Below are 19,878 nucleotides of genomic sequence, written 5' to 3'. Positions count from 1 at the left end.
GCAATGGGTCAATGGTAGTTGGAACAATTAAAATTCTGTCACTAGAGAATGTAAGTTTTTCACTGTAATTGGACTGCGGCAACTACAGTATTTGTGATTAGACTTATAAAATAGTATATTACAAACATTTTACCATCTGACAGTCCACTAATAATGATGTTCATTTTAGGAAAGAAATGTAGAAGGAAATTAGTGGTAAGAGCCGCTTACTAAGAACTAATCTCAGTATATTTCATGTCAGAAGAAATTAATCACAACTTCAGTCATACACACCTCTAATTTATAAAGCATCTGTATATTTTTATTCCATTGTTGATCATTAACATCACCAATATTTTCTCTGACAGTTTTTTCCTCCCTTTCAAATCTTATGCCTTACATCAATTTTACCAGGCTAGACCACTTGCAAAAATGCTACTTCAGCTCTCCCTCTCACCCCCCACATTCCAGTCAGAAAAACAATTTCCTATCTATTTTACAGCTTGAGAAGGTTAAACTTCTGATAAACTTTTCTTTGGTAAGGAAAGGGAAAATATTTCTGCATCACCTTGTAAGTATTAGCAATGGATGCAGGCAGCAGGTAGATTGCTTACACAAAGCAATTTCTACCAGTGAATTCTGCTGCAGTGTTCAATTACACAGCCTGTGTATAATACCTCTTTGGGCTGGCCTATGCAAATGGCCAAGTTCCATTAAGGATTATAGTGAAATCTACCAACAACAAAGCCCAGATCTTCCAGGACACTTAGGGAACTAACTCTCATTCCTTTGTCCATCGCATTAGCAAATACATACTCTCGTACACTGTTAATTTAAGCTTATCCTTTCCCAAAGAGAATTAAGAACTTTACTACCTTTTACTCAGTCTCAAGTCTGTACAACTATACACATATGGCATATAAAGCTGCCACAAAGACCTAAAAATATGTGGTGCTGATAATGTACTTGTTAAAGAAAAAAAAACAAACCCAACAGTTTACTACAACGCACTGTCTTACTGTGGACTTGATTCCCTTTTATAATTATAGGGAAATGGTCTTAATCTAAGAATCTTAATTAATAAAGTCCGACTTTTAAAGGTGAACACTAGAGATAGAAGCAATTTAAGCCTGAGGAACAGTAATAACAGCACATAAAAAGAGCCTTCATCTGCTCTTTTCCACACAGACTATCACAGACCCTGGCATTTTTAAATTTGCTGAACTTCTTCCCTTCCCCTTCTCTTCCTCTGAACAGCCCTCTCCTGCCAGTGTGAGCCTCCTTTCCCATCTACTCAGTCCCACTCTACTCACTTATTTCTTGTCTGTTCTGCCTAAGAGTATCCTACTTCATCATCGAATGGTTAGGGCTGGAAGGGACCTTAAAGTTTATCTAGTTCCAATTCCACTGACATGGGCAGGGATGCCTTCTACTAGACCAGGTTGCTCAAAGCTCCATCCAGCCTGGCCTTGAACAGCTCCAGGGATGGGGCAGCCACAGCTTCTCTGGGCAACCTGTGCCAGTGCCTCACCATCCCCCACGGTAAATAACTTTTTCCTAATCTAAATTTCCCTCTTTCACGTTAAAGCCATTCTCCCTTGTCCTGTCACTACACACCCTTGTAAAAAGCCTCTCTCCAGATTTCTTGTGGGCCTCCTTTAGGTACTGTAAGCCTTCTCTTCTTCAGAAGAACAAACGCAGCTCTCTCAGCCTGTCTCCATAGCAGAGGTACTCCACCCCTCTGAGCATCTTTGCGGCCTCTTCTGGTCTTGCTCAAACAGCTCTACATCCTTCTTGTGTTGGGGGCCCCAGAGCTGGACACAGTACTGCAGTGGGGTCTCACAAAAGCAGAAGAGAGTGGGAGAATCACCTGCCTTGACCTGGTGGTCATGATTCTTTTTATTCAGCACAGTACACAGCTGGCTTTCTGGGCTGTGAGTGCACACTGCCGGCTCATGTTGAGCTTCTTGTCAACAGCACCCCTAAGTCCTTCTCCTCAGGGCTGCTCCGAATCTATTCTCTACCCAGCCTCTACTTGAGCTTGGGATTGCCCTGGCCCAGGCACAGGACCTTGCACTTGGTCTTGATGAACTTCATGTGGTTTGTGCTGGCCCTCCTCTCGAGCCTGTCAAGGTCCCTCTGGATGGCATATCCCTCCAGCATATCAACCACACCACAGAGCTTGGTCATCTCCCCTATTCTCCTGCTCCTATAAAATTGCACAGGAATTTTAAATCAACTATAATTTCTATATAAAAACAGACATGTTGAAATTTTAGTAGCTACACCAGAATAAAACATATTCTATTACTCCATTAGACAGTCTGAAAATCACTGTAATACACCCAGCCTTGAAGTTCAAGACCTGTTCTCAAATGCCAGGACAGTCAAAATTCAAAATCAGATTGGCAGAGGAAGGGAACTCAACTTAGTTGCTTGCTTTCTCCTTATTAATCATTGTGGAACATTAGTCACTGTTAAAATGTAGCAGTAATGTTTTTTCTTTTGACAAAATTCTAAGCAAAAGTCAAAACCAAACCAACATTGCTTTTGCTAGTTTGTTGAGTCCTGGCACTCACTCAGCTGATGAAAAACAGGTTATCAAATCTCATGCCTTGGCTTCATCAAGCTCAAAATATGTTGGTTTGTTTTTTTTTTTCAGTAACTAAACCCTTTCCTGAATAATAACCCTGAATATCCTGACTAGCTAAAACAACCTGGAAGGCTCAGCTGCCTCACTGCTGTGAAGATCAGCTGTATGCTCCAGCAGCTCTGTGCTCAACTTCATGGTCACAGGCCCCAGAAAATGCATCCAGCTTCTTGAACCAGAAACTGCTTGCAGGAATAACTAGAATTCCAAACAAGACATGCACAGTGCCATAAAATCCTTTATCAAAGAACTGTGAATCTCCATAAAACACTCATTTATTTAAGTTACTGTTTTCTGTACTTTTGTCACATTGCATTGTGCTGTGATTCAGAAGTGACAGAAAACTGGTACAGTGGTGCAGTTTGGATCTAGTGTGAGAACAATGCTGATAACACACCGATGTTTTCAGTTGTTGCTAAGTAATTCTTACCCTAATCAAGGACTTTCCAGTCTCATGCTCTGCCAGTGAGGAGGGGCACAAGAAGCTGGGAAGTAGAGACAGGACACCTCACCCAAACTAGCCAAAGAGGTATTCCAAACTGAGGGGAGTCACATGGAAGGGACTGGTCACCGCTCGGGTTGGGCTGAGGATCGGTCAGTGGTTGGTGAGCAATTGTATCGTGCATCACCTGGGTTTCTCGGGGATTGTTTCTCTCTCTCTTTTTCCTATTTTGTTATTGTTATTATTCTATTTTACTTTATTCCAATTATTAATTTGTTCTTATCTCAACCCCTGATTTTTACCTTTTTCCGATTCTCCTTCCCATCCCACTAGGGGTAGAGGAGGTGAGGAGTAAGTGAGCAGCTACATGTTACTTAGTTGCTGGCTGGTTTTAAACCACAACATACATTTAAGGCAACACAAGTGAACACATGAAACAATGATGATGTTACTAACTTTGAAATATTCACTGCTCTTTTATCATAAGCACGCATCATGATTAACAATTTTTGTCTGAAACAGGAAATACAGCACACCTCCAAAACCAACACAGTGTCAGCGATTTTACTGCTATATACTACAGTGATCACATGATTCTTTTCATAAAACCAAAAGCTTTACATCTGAATTTTCAATCTCATTATTCCCTGGAAAATATATTATACCACAAGTACTTTGCAACTTTCACAGAGTTGCTTTCTCTATTGGATGTTTAAGTTTGTGCCATATTATTCAGTTATTCAGCTTCTATTAAAAATATTAACCAAAAAAAATATCATGGTAACTAGTGTGCTTTTTACAATTCATAAAAAAAATCTTTTGACTTTTTCTCTCTTTTAAAAATCACTTTCTTTTACGGACTGGCTCATTTATGTAAGGCTAGAAAATCAATGTCTTACATCCCAAAGTTTGTCGAAGGGAAGAGTCAGAAAAGGAGCATGATCCTGCAACCACCATTCTTTTTTTTTATCCTTCTGACTACTGTTCACAAGTGCTGAAAAAAAATAGCTTACTTTTAAGTCCACATTAAAGCTGAACAACCATGGGTTTTCAACACTGCGAAACTAGATTTCAACAAGACTTTCAAGCGTTGAAAGAAATAATAACTCATCATTACACATTTTAATGAATTATATGAAAAGGACATTTTCTCTGAACAACTTTTGAACATTAGGTCAAAATGCATACTGCATCTTTTTCAGTTGACTGAAAGTGCATGTTAGAGTATTATATTTGCACTAAACAGCCTAGGCTGCTTTTTTTCCCCCTATCTTAAAGATATCAATGTGATCATAAGATACTAGCGACTTCTCAGTTTTAATTCTATAGACTATTTTTGCCTCCAATATTTGTCTTTTATCAAAATATGAATGTATGCTCTGTATTTATGAAATTGTTGCTCTCTGTATACTCTTAATAGAAATAATACTGCCAAGAAGAATGACATTGTTCAAATACCTCCTGTACAAAAAGGAAAGAGCAAAAATTATTCCAAAAGGAACAACTGTTAAAAGAAAATATGTTCAAGTGTTTTCTCCTCTGGTAGGCCCAGAGGCACTGTGCATGTTCTCATTATATATAGGTTATGATTCAGTGTACTTACAGCACAAAGGAAAAACATATTTCAGCTGTACAGTGTACATCAAATGCACATCACATGCCCCAGATCTTCAGCAGATCCCACTGCTGCTGATACAAATTTGAAGCAGCTCCATCACTTCAGTCCTGATCTCTCTTTTTAGTCCTTTTGTATTGATCAGGTGGTAAAGAGTAGCCATATATCTGACTTAAAACAGTTACTGAGACTTCATCAATTCCCATGAGGAGCAGGATGGCTGTAACCTATGTGGCACAGAGCTCTTAAGTCTAGCCTCCCACAAGGACCTTGCTCACTAATTCTGGCTGAGGGATGGCACTTCTGAACTGCTTTGATTGACACCAAGTATTAAAACTGGTATCAGCCACAAGTATAGCAAGGAAAGTAAAACCTTTTGCTTTGAGATTCCCACCCCTCTGCCAACATTTAAAGAACTAGCACTAGAGAAGAGCAAGAAGCACAGGGTTGACTCCAGATTACTCCAGGCTTGCCACTGATGTCTCCGAGACAGTAACTCTACCCCAACATTGTTTTAAGATGAAACATTAACATGCATTGAAATTATAGGATACTAGAATTACGCAGAACATATTAAAATACTAAATGTATCTGTTAAGACTGTAGAAATTTTGTAACAATATTAAGCAGATAATCCATAAAAGACTTTAGAACTTAGTTGTCCTGGCTTGTTATTTGCCAAATTTTCAAAAAATATAATGTTTTAGCTCACTGCAATAATTTAATTTACTTCTTCTGCACTTTACTTAAATTCAAATAAGGGCCCAGTCAATATGCAATCCAGAAACGACATTAAACTTTTCGGTTTTTTTTTTAGTCATTGAACAGCTAAGTAAAAAAAAGACTGAAACGTCATGGAACTAAGTGTGGTTTCATGCAATTTATCTGTCCTTAAGTGTCTTGCATTCCAGAGACCTTATCTGTAAGATTTTTTTATGATTCAGTTCTTGAACTGCCTACATCAGTTGCCAACATGAAAGCAAACTACTGAGCAGCTGACTCAAAAAATTTATTGTTCCTCTTGAACAAGTTAAACAGTTGCTAGTATGTGGGTTTTGTTTGTTTGTGGTGCAATACCTGGACATCTATACAGCTTTCTTGCCTGTGCAATATCTCCTTTACTTAGACGAGTACGCTGGCCAATGGCAGGTCGTATACCATTATCATCACGGGAAGGGAGAATGGTATCCAGAAACATGCCCCTAAAAAAAATAAAAATAAAAATAGACCCCAAAACCCCCTATCAGGTTTCTGTCATAAAACTGAGTTTTATGAATGTATAATGCTATTTTGTAAATCTAAAGTTTACATCTGGCATAAATAAGACAGTAAAACTTTAAACACAGAAAATGTCATAGAAATTCCACAGGTTGGGAAATTTTACGCAAAGTTATCAAAAAAGAATCTTCTTTCAGTACATAATTAACACATCAGCTTTTATATTTCTGTTAGACAACAGGAGGGAAATCTCTTTCTATTGTTAAGACTGGACATGAGGAAAATTTTTCACAATGAGAGCAACCAGCCACTGGAATAATCTCCCCAGCGAAGTGGTGGATTCCCTAACACTGGGCACTTTTAAAGTCTGGCTGGACAGGGTGCTGGGACCTCTATTCATGCATTGCCTAGAAAGACTGGACCAGATAATCCTTGAGGTCTCTTTCAATCTGCTATTCTAAGATTCTTTGCTTGAAGACTACACAGGAAAAAAGCACTGCTGTTAAGCTGTCACTACATTGAAAAAAATTAATTATAAAATTATAGAATAAATACATACATTAGGCCCTATCACAGAATTCTTAATCACAGAGTTACTATTCCTTATAAAGGTTTTAAGGGAAGTCTTCAAATCTGAATTACACATGTAAAGAGAGCAAAAGTTAGGGACATTTGCCAGCCTTTGTTCTGATCAAGGGCTCTAGTTTCTCATGCTGTGCCAGTGAGGAGGGGCACGAGAAGCTGTGAGGGAGCGGAGCCAGAACAGCTGACCTGAACTAGCCAAAGGGATATTCCATTGCACAGAACAACATGCTCAGTACATAAACTGGGGGGAGTTGGCTGGGAGGGGTTAATTACTGTTTGGGGATGGGATGGGCAACAGTCAGTGTTTGGTGAGCAATTTTATTGTGCATCACTTGTTTTTCTTGTGGTTTATTCCTCTCTTTGCTTTTCCTTACTATTATTATTATTGATGCTATTATTACATTTCACTTTATTTCAATTATTAAACTGTTCTTATCTCAACCTGATGGTTTTACCTTCTTCTGATTCTCCTCCCCATCTCCCAGGGAAGGGGGGAGTTGAGCGAGTGGCAGCTTGGTACTTAGTTGTGAATTGGGCTTAAACCAGCACACCACCGATTTTTAGTACAACCTGAAACTGATGCTATTAATACTTAAAGAAAACAACCAACTAACCAACCAACCAATCCTCCCTTAAATGACTTAGCACTTTAATAAGGGAATAATCTGTTACACTTTTAATACCACATGAACAACATCACTGTGCATGACTAGAATTTTATGATGTTTTGTGAGTTCTACTACTTATCTGGGTGAATAAAGTCTAACAAACAGCTGGCAATATGCCATAGTGAGCATGACTTATGTGTTCAAGATAAATCGGTGCAAATCAATATGTGACCTCAAGGGTTTGCTGGTTGGTTTTAAACAGTATGAAGTAACAACCTCTTGTGCCTTGGGGCAAGGCATGCCTACTCATGGCACTATCAGTTTTTGCCAGCTTGAAAGTGGTGAGATCAGGGCCCACAAATTAAATTATCTTGATGTTGTCATTGCCCTAGGACTCTGGGGGGGTTCCAGCTTATTTAATTACTGTATTTTATATAGATTAGTATAATCTCTTCCTTAAGGTAATGGCATCTGTACCTGGATTAAGCAATGAGACTAATATCTAGCTCATGCTGCTCATTCCCTTACACATAATTCACCCTGGAAGAGCATGTTGAATACATCCTTTGGTAAGCTTTTTACTTTTTTTTTTTTTTTTAATAATATCATTTATATTTAGGTGAACAAGCTCAAAGCATTTGCAAAGGCTGGTGAGATTTCTGGTGGTCTTCAGTTTACTTCAGAGTCTTAGACTGTCTAGTATTTTTTACCTTCAAATGCATAAATTGGATGAAAAAAGCTAAGGATATATCTTTTAAAACTAGCAAATTTTGTTAGTTTTGGTCTTTTCTTTTTTGCCTTTTTTTTTTTCCTTTTAGGTTTCTTTTAATTTACATTTCTCTGGTATTTTTAGAAAGTAATCAGGTGAACTGCAACTTGGTATGAAATGTAACAGAAGGCCAGGTGAAAGACTCCACCTTCACTTCTCCAGAGTAGGGCTAGCCTATGTGAGCAGCTCATTCTATAGCTCCCACAACCATGCAGAGTTTCAGATGAAGCCCCATGTGAGGTACTATGGAACAGAGAATGGATCAGCCTGCAACAGGCCAGAGCAAAGACAGCAGAACTCTTTATTATATGGGTTGGATGACAGTAATAGTCTGTACAAACAATAGAGAAGAAATCCTCAACCATTTCAATTATTTGGTTTTTCTGAATTCAACTTTTTGTTGAGACAATAAGAAAGTATTAGCAGGAAACGATGTTTCCAGACTATCTTGTCTTAAAATCTAAAAAAACTGAAGCAAGATCAAAAGGCTCCTTTGAAACTGAACAGAAACAAAATGTGTTTAAAGATATAATTAGATTATTCTGACTTAAAATAAACAAGCTGTCCTTTGACTGCTCTAAGAATACGATATCACACGGGATATTTTAAGCAATTTCAGGATACTTAAAAAGCATAGTTCTTAGCATTCACAGACAGGAATAGAATTAAAAGTCAAAAGGTATAACCTGAGACTCCAACCTTGAGAAGGTGTTCCTGGCATAGTGCATTATGCTGTCAAAGTCATAAGGTTCCCCAAGGGAGTTCACCTCTCCAGGCTCCATCTTCAAGAAGTTGTATTCTTGACCTATGAATGATTGATAATTGAAAGTTTGTTTAATATCTTCTTTTTGTACAGATAACACCAAGCAACGAAGATCCTAATCTAATAATTCATTAATCATTCATAAATCTTATCCATTTGGAAGTAACTGTGTGATTTTATTAGCCAGACATGTCTTCTGAAATACACATCAAATTTCCATATTTGGCATTTAGAAAGACTATTGTCATTCATCTAACCTATGTAAAGGCCCAACACATTATATTGTGCTTCACACAGAATCCATAAAATTTGCTGACTTTGTTCTTAATTCCAGAAAGAAATTTCTTTTGACAGCAGAATCTGGAAGAGCCCTCTTCACTGTAGACTCATTAGACTGGATATTAAATTAAAGAGACTTTGCTATAGCAAAGGCTACTCTCTGAGCCCCCATATAATACAAACACTACAAAGTCATATATTCAAGAGTCAGCTGTTGCAATTTAACAACAGCAGAAGAATTATACTTAGTTCATAATTCCAGACCAGAAAATCTTTGTCCTAATCACTGTAGTGAGAGATGCAAAGAACCGCTTACTCCAATTCATATTCCCATTCATATCCTGCAAAATTCTGCAGTGGGACTAACATCATTAAACAACATAATTTGCATAACAACAGAATCCAAATGTATTGTGGTCATGACTTCCTGATCCCATTTAGTGATCCTCAAACTCAGGCCGCACCACAAGAGGTGGTTAAATCCAGAAACTAGAGAGACAACTGAAAGGAGAGAACAGGAGGCTGAGTATGGCACTCCAGCTGATTTTCCCCACCACAGAAAAATGCATTTATAGCATGTACACAAGTCAATGACACATAGAGAACAGAAGGAAGGCTTGAATGCACATGTCCTTTCAGGACATCTGAGACTTGTGGGAGTGTGTATCAACTGTGAGTCACCTTCCAAGTCCCAGTTGTGGTGGCAAAGATTTATTGCATCTCATGTCTATTTTGTTTTAAAACATTTTCTATAGGAACAGACAAATACTCCAAGCTATCATTGGGCAATTTCTGATTTCCCTCCTTCTTGTGCAGAGAATTTTCGTAAGTCAGAAACAGTATTTCATAAAGACCGTGCACGTTTATGAACATTGAAAATGAACATGCTAGGTTGTTTCCCATCTTGCTCACACAACAAAAATATGGGCACAGCAGCTAGACTGACAAAGAGATGAGTCACACTTTAAAGTTCTTACGTTCCTCAGATGCTTTATCTCAGCAGCACCTAAGCCACTGGGTAAAGCTGCAAGCTCTATAAGCAACAAGTAATGTAGAAACCATGGGAACACCACCCATCTTTGTTACAAAGTCCTCAGCTTACCTTTCAGGTCTAAACCTCTTGGGCAACTAAAAAGCTATTGATATGTTTGTACTTATAATTCAGTAAAGACTAAGAAAGAAAAGCCCTTTCTCAAGCACAGAAACATGACTTTTAAAGGTGTTCCTTCAAAGTTTTGAGCATGATTACTATTTCTCTCCTTCTAGCCAGTACTACTTAATGCCTTGCTACTTGGCCAGATCATTAGAAAAGACAGTATTTTAGTCTCAGTATTTCATTTATAATCAGCTGAGAACAGTCTAGCTAAGAGGAATAGCAGGCAGACATGCTCATTTGCTGTTCAGTTAATTTCTGCTATTCGGCACTCAGATTTAAGGGAGTTGAGCAGATGAAGGAAACACCAAAAATAAACAGGTTTGGTTGGGTTGTTCCCCCACACACAATAAAAGCCCCCACCATAATTATCAGAATATCTCACCAGGCTGGATGTTTTCTCTAATGATGGTGACATGGTCATCACGGTCTGGTCGTGTATGTTCGTGCCAAAAACCTATCACATGACCCAACTCATGGACAACTATACCAAATTTATCACAGTTCTTGCCAATAGATATAGCCTGAGGGCCATTTCCCCTTCGACCCACATAAGAACAGCACCTGTAATTAAAACACAAACACAGATGACAGTTTCCATACATGCGTCTACAAACCCTATAAGAAATTTTTAAAACATGAGAAAATATTATATTAAAAAAATCACCATGCAGAGGGAAGCAGAAAGAATAAGTAAAGACAAGGTTTCTTCTGTGCCATACCTCACAGCTTGACAACACTCACCAGACTCTTGGCTCACTCAGATCTGATAAATTTGATTTATTTTGAATGGAAAAGTCACCCTACTTCATTAGTTCCATCTATAAAGGGTGCAGAAGTGATGCAAGTAGTCCTTTAAAATACTAAATTTGCATGCAGTTGAAAATACAGATGGAAGGCATGTTGAATGAGATGTAAAATACTGTGATGACACTTTGAAAACCCTTTCCATTTCTTTTTATTTCTCTAACTATGGTGGATGTACAATATCTTTTGCAAAAACAATATGAGGCTGAATGCTCTGAATACATGCAAACCATTTTTTGACCCCACTCCTGTTTTCTTGCAATAGGAACCTCAGTCCCAGAAAGTTGTATTTGCGCAAAAAAAAAAACCCAATACAAACAACCCCCAAAAAACCCTGCTTCACAACTGCTCTCATGTTTCATTCCTGTTTCACTGTACTTCCATGATTCCAATGTAAACTTATGGAACAGAGATGCCTTTTTCAGCATTCACACTGTCAGCATTTATCCAAGATGTATGCTTTTTTGGTTAGGAAAAAAAAAGTCTGCTGACTCTGCAAGCAAAAGGAGACAAAGGAGAGTAAAGCATATCCTGCCAAAATGGAAGACAACTTCAGGTTTCACAGGCTGATTCGTTGTCACCTCTAAAGATTTAAATATTTCATGACTTCATTATATTCCCTAGTAAAACCCTGATTTCCCATATCTGCTCTGTAAATTCTGCAGTCTGTCAGGTGGAATGTAATTTTACTGAGTAGATTACATCCTCCTTCTCCCCCTTTAAAAACAAACAAACCAACCAAACAAAACAATACAAAACCCCACGTTTTCGGAGGCAACATTTCCACGGCACAACATATTTGGTCCTTGAGGAGTGTGGAAAATGATGCTAGTGTGGAAAATGATCCCATCCTCCATATGCCTCTGTGGGCAATAAAAGAAGAGCAGCTATGGGAACAATACTGATAGCAGATGAAATTCTACAGCCATCATTGGCCTATATTTCAGGTTTTATGGTGGCAAAGAGACTTTTAATTTTTGTGTGTCTGTCCTGGTTGGTCTCCTTCATTGATTTTTGTTAGTCTAATACAACTAGAGTTTTAAAATATGACTATTAGAGAAGTACAGCCATGGAATTTCAGCTCACGATTCCTGTTCTTAGTAAAGCATACACTGGCTTTGCACTAATGGTTAAAATCAAGGATAGATACACCAAAAAACTATAGTAATATCTTAAAATTATAAAGGCTACACAAGTTACTTTATCGAAGAATGTATAACGGCAGCCTAGGAGGGTTGTATCAAGAATTCTGAAGCTTGAAAATACTGTTCAGAAAAATTATTGTTTACATTACAATCATTCCTTGCTCTCTCAACTGCTTCCCAAGTATTCCACACTCAAAACAAGTTAACCGATTTCTTTGTGCTTTGGTTAGTTCCAAGGATAGGTATGAATCACCTTTTTAGGTCAAAGCATTGAATTAGGCTCAGTGCTTCAGCTAGAGTTGTGCAATGCCATGTTTAATTAATTTCTTAAGGTTTCTTCCCTTGATAGCTCACTTCAAGGCAGGTAAATAAAAACAATGGCAATTTAGACTCCCTGTTATAACTCTGTGCTATTGTCAAGGTTGCAGGTTGAAGTACTACTGTCACAGAACACAGTAAAAAAAAATAAAGAACACCTGTGTATTGGTCTGTGTATTTCCCTCACTCTACATAAACAGTATGAACACAAAATTACTACTTATAATATTTATGATATAGAAATATTACCGTGAACACTGATATAAATAACAGTAATGGGAAAAAATACCTTAAGATGTGCCCTAAAATACAGCATAAGTGATGTAAAGGAGCAACAGATAGTAGAAATAAGATTAAAATATACATTTAGAACAGTTACACCATTTTATCTCCTGATTCCACAGTGGATTTCACCTTTGCGCCTGACACGCTGACATGGTTTTGCTTGATATATTTTCAGACTGCATGTTTGTAGAATAAATATTATGACTACACGTGAATATGTAAACATAATTCAAGCACTACAGATATTCTCAAGATCAATTTTACCTGGGTTTTATCTGCCAGTAGTCACTGAACTATTTAAATATGTGTCTATTGTGCAATAAGGAAACTATCATAGTTCATACACTCTCTTAGTCACTTGTGCTCACCCAAGTGAGAAAATAGTTTGGAATCTTAAGAAGGTTGGCATGTTTTGTTGATTTTTTAAACCCTCCCTCACAGTGTTATTTACTGTCCCATCCATTTAGAGAGGGAATGCTGGAGTACACACTTAGAGCAAAAGGCAGAATTTTCAGTAACTCTTCATTCAGAAAAGTTCATTTATTTAAAAACCCATTGAAGATCTTCTCAGTATAGAATTCCCAATTCACTGTCATAGACATTATGTACACTGAATAAGTTTATCAGAGTTCCTAGGTCCCAGACTTCAAATCTTTTAGAAAACACTGCATCCTATCTTTGAACACTCTGAAGTAAGGAGGATGTGGCATTTGCCTTAGCTGTCTAAAGGAAACCATGGTAGAAAACATAAGAATCAACCAAATTAAGTAATCCACATTCTGGTCAGCATGTCACCTTTTTCATATTAGAGTTCCATTTAGCCTATCATCTGGTCCCTCCACCCAACATCTGCAAAGCTGATGAGAGCACATGCCATCGCTTCTTTTTGGGTCATTGATAAAGACTAAACAGGACAGGTCCCGGGATAGGCCTTTGTGATACTACACTTTCAGTAACAGTGTGAGTCCAAGCTTTTAACCACAACCCTCCAAGCCCAACCACACATCCAATTTTAACTTATCTAGTTTTCCTTTCATCTATAGTCCTGAAAAATATACCTTGGGGATAACTTCAAAACCTTTATGATGTGAATACAACACATAGTAGCAGTGCAAGAAAGATTGATAAGAATAAAGTTAGGATAACCATGCAATATTACGAAAAAGCAGAACAGACTCTTTAGTTTAAAACAGTTTAAAAACATCTGCTCAGTCTTCCCGTTTACCACTGCTTGGAAACGCTATAAAGAAATATTGCAATGCAGAACTAAAGAACATTAAGCATTATTTATAGCTTAAAGCAAATCAATATGTTATTAAGACTGTAGGTTGTAGAATACCTAATACAATTTCATTAGTTTGAACATGCTTGTATTATTGATTTTATGTATGTTATATGCTTCAACTCCATCCTAGGTGAAATCCAGACAGCTAGCAAAGACATATTTGGTGGCTTAAAAATTCCATAGATTGTCAATATAATTTGTGCACAGTGACACTTTGGAGACAACTAGAGAAGAAGGAAAAACTGGAAAATACAGTACCCTCTGCAATGTCTCCAGCTCTGCTTTTACTGACACTATTCACAGGAAGGGAAAAAAAAAAAACAACAAAACAACAAAATTCTAACTACAGTCTCTCTCTTCCTGTCCTTTTTACTTCATTTGGACCAAAAGAGGATTTAACCTTTTAAGACTGTGCCCTGTGTCTTGGAAAAGGTCAGGCAATAGCTAAGCAATAATAGCAGAACAACAAAATGTCTAGTATAACACATAAAGCTCTTAAGACAATTTGGTTTTATAAGAAAACATGGTAAATAACCAGTTTACCAAATACAAGTAACAATATCAAAAAGTTGCTTGTTTACTCAAAACCAGAGGTTCTTATGATCACCTCTGAAAGTTTTTAGTGGTTTTTCATAGATGGTAAGATTTTTAGGTGCTTACAAAAATAATTTCACATTTTACTATTATAGTCATGAAAATACCAAGAGAAGGTGAGCATTTCAGTGACATATTTGAAAGATGTTTTCTTTTCAGAAGAAAAAAAATTAAATGCAATCTTTTACATAGTATTTCCCTAGGTTGTCTAATACTGAACACCTAAACCCCAACACAGTCAGAGTTATTTTAATACTGGCCTACTCCTAAAAACAAGCAGTCAGATGAGTATGGTAATTCCTTTAACACTGGTTACTTGACAGATTTCAAGTACTTCCCAGCAATTATACACACATTCATTGAGTATTTCTTTCCTTGTTGAAGAAAATCAACATTAACATTAACAAAATTGCAGCAGTGCACACTCATAGAGTCCTTAGGATTTGCTGGGGTGAAAGTCATGTCAAGCACACCAGATTCATTCAATTAATCTAGAATATTCTGATCACTTCCACAATTGCACCCAGTCAAAATGTAAAGAACACTAAATTAATACATCTATGGTATAAATTATTTCATAATATCATGGGTTTGACCGCAGGTGTGTTTGGCAAAAGACCAAGACCTCTCTGTGCTGTATAAGCACCTGTCTTTCCCTTTAAATTGAGTCAACTGGCAGCTTTTAAAGCTCCTCATCTCTTTAATCTTTATTGCACCAGACAGCAGTTGGAGACAGTAACTATTTATGAATCTCTAATTCCACTTAATCAGTCTAGCTAATCAATGATGGCAAGCAAAGAGAAAAAAAAAATGACAGAAAATGAAGCGACTGGAACAATACACTCTTTTAAGTAATACTATTTCGCAGCTACTGTCAAAAATACTCTTAAATTAATATTAAAGAAGAAAGAATTGGGTAGGGTCAATGTAGTACTTTTTTAACAGCTGCACTCTTCAGAATGTAACAATATAAAAGAATCCTCATAAATCATAACATCAGCTTTCCATGGCACTGACTGTATGAAGCTATGGAAAACTACAGAACTTCATAAACATACTAGGGCTGCATATCATCACCTACATGTTACTCAATGCAAGAGAAAGAAGTTCAGAAAATTCTTTCAAAAAATCTCACTGAAGAACCTGATTTTTTTTTTCTTGGCAAAAAAAACCAACACCTCTCAGTCACAAGTATAACTCATTCCACAAAAAGGAGATATCAGCTATGACCTGGCTTGATGAATGTACTTATTTTTCAGGGATCAATGCAATCATGGTTACTAAAAGTCCCAATTCACTGCTCTAAGAAACCCTGTTGTGTTGGCAGAAGCAGCTACTGCTTCTTCACCTGCTCAATGGGGATGACCACCTCAACACTACATAAAGAAGAGCCAACTGAATCCACCCCCCAGTCAACAGCTGCCTATCCTAGTGCATTAACGTAAATCACCACTCACTGAGTTTATGTTAATGCACTGGGTTTTGGCAACCGATTACCTGTGCCTCCGCCACACCCATCCTGCAGGCCATGCCACCACCAGCAGAGAAGCTGTGCCAACTGCTGTAGGCAGGAAGAGCACCAGCTGCTCGAGTTAATTACCACCTGAGAACGAGTCAGCCCACCTGTATTTAGCACAACCCTGAATTTCTTCTCATTCCATAAAAGTGATTGAGCACCTTTTATAACATGTAATCCTTCTTAAAGCTAAAGAATGCTGCAAAACTGTACCTCGGGCAATAACTTTACCTGTTTCACCAACTTAAAAAGCTTGCCTGTAATGTCTATTTAATACACCATTAAGCTCAAAACAGCATTAAAAGATTCAGAAGCTGTTTAGTCTACATGTTTGGGGAAGAACATGACAGATATTTGACTTTTCTGTATCTCGGACAGCTTTGTCAAACACCCATGTGAGTGGATACAGTAACGATTGTAATAAGTCATCTAAAGTTTGTCATAAAAAGTACTTCAGTCTTTAGTACTTAAGAGAACAAAAATTTCCCCAAAGTCAGATCAAAGGCATGCTGAGATGCCAGTACAATATGACTTATTGCTCTTTTTTTTTTTTATTTCACTGTATAAAAAAAAAGAAGCTTGATCTTGTACTCAGTAATATTTATAACCCAGCTTGCTGCCCCCTTTTTGGCTTTGCATAGAGATGTATATTGACTGTGTCTTCAGGCACTTCCTATCTAACAGCAAGAAACATAAGGGTAGAGAAGAAGTAGTGAACAAAAAGCGTTTTGAACCTCTTCACAGATCAGTTTTATTTGCCCTGATCAACTATTTGCATAAATATTTGCTGTAATAGATATTAATGCTTTGGTAGAAGAATCATAAACACTAATATCTTAACATTATATTCTTATTCTCACATCTGCAGCTAATGGGTACAAATGAGTATGAGTAATTATGAAATTTCAAACTACCAACTGTTTCAGCTGTACTAAGAAACAGTACTTCAATAATTAGCCATTCTCAAAATCAGGTTAAATAAACACGACATGTTGACAAATAATTATAGATTTAGACTGCAACAAATCAAATTATTCTGATGTGAAAAGGGATCCAGCTGTAAAGTTTTAGGCAGTTTTCCACACAAGCTTCCAATAGGTAAAATAGAGAACCCTAATAGAAAGGGGTGGCTATAAAGATGCCTGGAATATTATATGAAGTGAAGACAGAGAAGATGCTCTTTAAACTTGCAGTATGGAAAAACAGCATGAAGACAAACCTGGAACTGATAATAACTTTAACAGGTAAGAGATCTGAAAAGGGAAACACAGAATTTTTTGGTGTCCTGAGACACCACATGCAAAGCATGGCACATGATGGAACCAGTGGTGGGGTATCAGTGCTGTGGAAAGAATTCTGGCTTTTCTCACTGAAGAATTTGGAGTCATATCCCAATAGACCACAAGTCAAATGTGGCAGCTGTTGAGAAACAGGGAGGCATCATGCTTAGGTACCCAAGTGGAAAGAGAGACTACAGGATCTATGAATTAACTCTAGCACTGGCTTAGCAGAAGTAGTGGTTCTTCTGAACAAACATGCTCTAGTTTTAGGTCCTCAATTTCAAGGAAGATGTGGACTAGCGGGAAAGAATCCCAAAGAGAATAACTATGTGATCAAAGGCCTAAAAAACACAATTTACCAGGAAAGATTAAATTAATTAGGTGTTTTCTATTCTAAAAGAAAAAGAAACTGAGACTGGACATAATAACAAAGTATGTAATAGATACCTTTGAAAAAGAAAGAGGAATAATTTATTTTCTATGGCCATGGTGAGCAGGGAAAAAAAGCTAAAGTTGCAGCAAGAAATATCTGGTTTAGCTATGACCAAAAATACTGCCCCAACTTCCTACATTTCTTATTTTAAGGACAGTGAAGCGATACATTTCCTAAGAAGCCATGAAGTATTCATTTTTTGCGGGTTTTAGAAACAAATTGGACAAGCATGTATCAGCAGTAACTTAGGTATAGCTGTTTGTCTTAAGAATACATTAGACACCTTTCTGAGATCCCTTCACAGTTCTATGTGACTACGGTAATCAGAACATTTCTCATTCATTTCTGATATATGAACATTTAAGAGTATTTCAAACACGCTTTTTCATCACTGCCCTTCTCGGATGAGCTTCCCATGAACTGCTGCAAGAAGTAATGCATTACACTCCTTGAAAATATCCTTAATATTTCAAAGGCTTAATCACACTTCACTTGCTAGTGTACTAATGCTGTTATCTGAGACATTTTCAGATCTTGCCACCTGAATTTCTACATATATGACTGCATCCACTTGCTGTTTCATTAAATGTGTTATGTTTTGACTGTGTGCTCTTTGGGGCAAGGTTTATAATTTAGTTTTTAATTTAAACAGTGCTAAGTACAATAAAGTCTCCCTCATCTGTGAACGTTAGCTGCCATGGTACTGGAAACAATAATGACACAATGTGCTAACAAACCAACACAGCAGGGTGCTATGGGAAAGAACCAAGATTAATTTCAATACGACTGGCCATGCAGCAGAAAGTGTTTGCAGATGGTTTGGTGTCACTTTTGTCTGGGCTCTTTCCATGGAAAATCCTGCATCAGCACTGTATGCCGATGGTTAGTGCACAATGGCTCCTATTCACCCAGAGAAGATACATTCTTATTTATCTGGCTCTTTGTGAAATGGCTTATGGATTCAGGACCTCCCAAAAAGTCATTCAACTGACCTTTCTGTTTAGCCTGATTTTTTTTTTCATCACTGGTGAACTATTCACATAGCCACATTCTACTTTGTTTTTATTTCTAACTTGTTACAGCCTTTGTAAATTATTTGTAATTTGTGAAGTACCCATGAATAAAACATCAACTGTAAAAGATAATGGTGACTTTGAAAGTAGACACCGAGTATTGGTTCTAACCCAGCCTTCACCCTAAAGTGATTTGATTGCATGACGCATCAACCAGCCTAAGGAACAATGCTTTGGCTGGAGAGATTTTCCATCATTTGACTTTGGGCACTTTGAAGTTGTTTACTTTTCACAAAACCAAGACCTCTGTAGATATCCCCACACTTCTCTTTCTAAAGTGCCTGAGACCACTTACATCTTTCACATTCCATTTAAATTTACATTGCTTTCTACCTCTGTGACTGAAAGGGAACCATCACAATTATTCTTTACTTCCCATTTCTACCAAAATCCCATATCTACCAGAATCACTGTATCTAGAAATAGACAAAAGAGGTGTAACGTTAGAAAGTTGCTATTCGCACTGAACCTACAGCCAAGCAGAACACGTATCATTTAAATGCAGTAACTATTCATTTGCCTGTGAAATACATATTCACTTTTAACTTCAAAGCTGACAAACATGCCAAAATGTTGAAAGCACGTATGTTACCATACATACACACTTACCCACACGGTCTGTATGTAAATACAATATAACTTTCTTCATCGCTTCGTTCAATAAACGTAACACACGTGTACTTTTCCCAGTGCCGCATAGCCTGTTTGAACATGGCGCGCTGGGTGCCTAGAAGAATAATTGTATGAGATAAGAGACTTTTCTAACTGTGTCTTGTTCCTTAAAATCAGATTTCAATACTAGGAATATAAGCCTGGAAGAAGGCACTGGATCATGAAGGCCTGTGTCCCAGCAGTCCCATGTACTGCCAGATTACAATTAAAGGGATACCAGACCATCAGCTTGTCATAATGTATCTGCTTCCAAGGGGACCAAAACTACCTGACACACTCTAGGAAACATAAAAACTCTAATTAAAAGCACATTTATGTTACACCAGAGGAAGACAGCACAATACAGTGTTGCTTACGTGCTTGTATTAGCATATTTGCTAAGCAATTTCCTAGATGAAATTATGAAGTG

The 19,878-nt window shown here is 37.5% G+C and overlaps 1 protein-coding gene across 3 annotated transcripts in view; it reads right to left on the bottom strand.

Moving 5' to 3' along the window:
• The window catches only part of TLL1 (tolloid like 1), a 149,214-nt gene that overhangs the window by 46,824 nt on the left and 82,512 nt on the right, over positions 1–19,878 (bottom strand). For all 3 annotated transcript variants that reach the window (XM_062614225.1, XM_062614148.1, XM_062614061.1), the window contains 4 exons: positions 19,407–19,524; positions 10,447–10,625; positions 8,566–8,671; positions 5,764–5,888 (listed from right to left, as the gene is read on the bottom strand). In XM_062614225.1, the coding sequence (XP_062470209.1) occupies positions 5,764–5,888; positions 8,566–8,671; positions 10,447–10,625; positions 19,407–19,524 (528 nt within the window). The remainder of the gene's footprint in view (positions 1–5,763; positions 5,889–8,565; positions 8,672–10,446; positions 10,626–19,406; positions 19,525–19,878) is intronic.

This window comes from Pezoporus occidentalis, unplaced genomic scaffold (genome assembly GCF_034315485.1).
Source record: "Pezoporus occidentalis ecotype Australia unplaced genomic scaffold, CSIRO_AGI_Poc_V1 ctg1, whole genome shotgun sequence".
NCBI lineage: Eukaryota > Metazoa > Chordata > Aves > Psittaciformes > Psittacidae > Pezoporus > Pezoporus occidentalis.
Note: the sequence above shows the minus strand (reverse complement) of the source record. Positions and strands in the feature narration are given on the sequence as shown.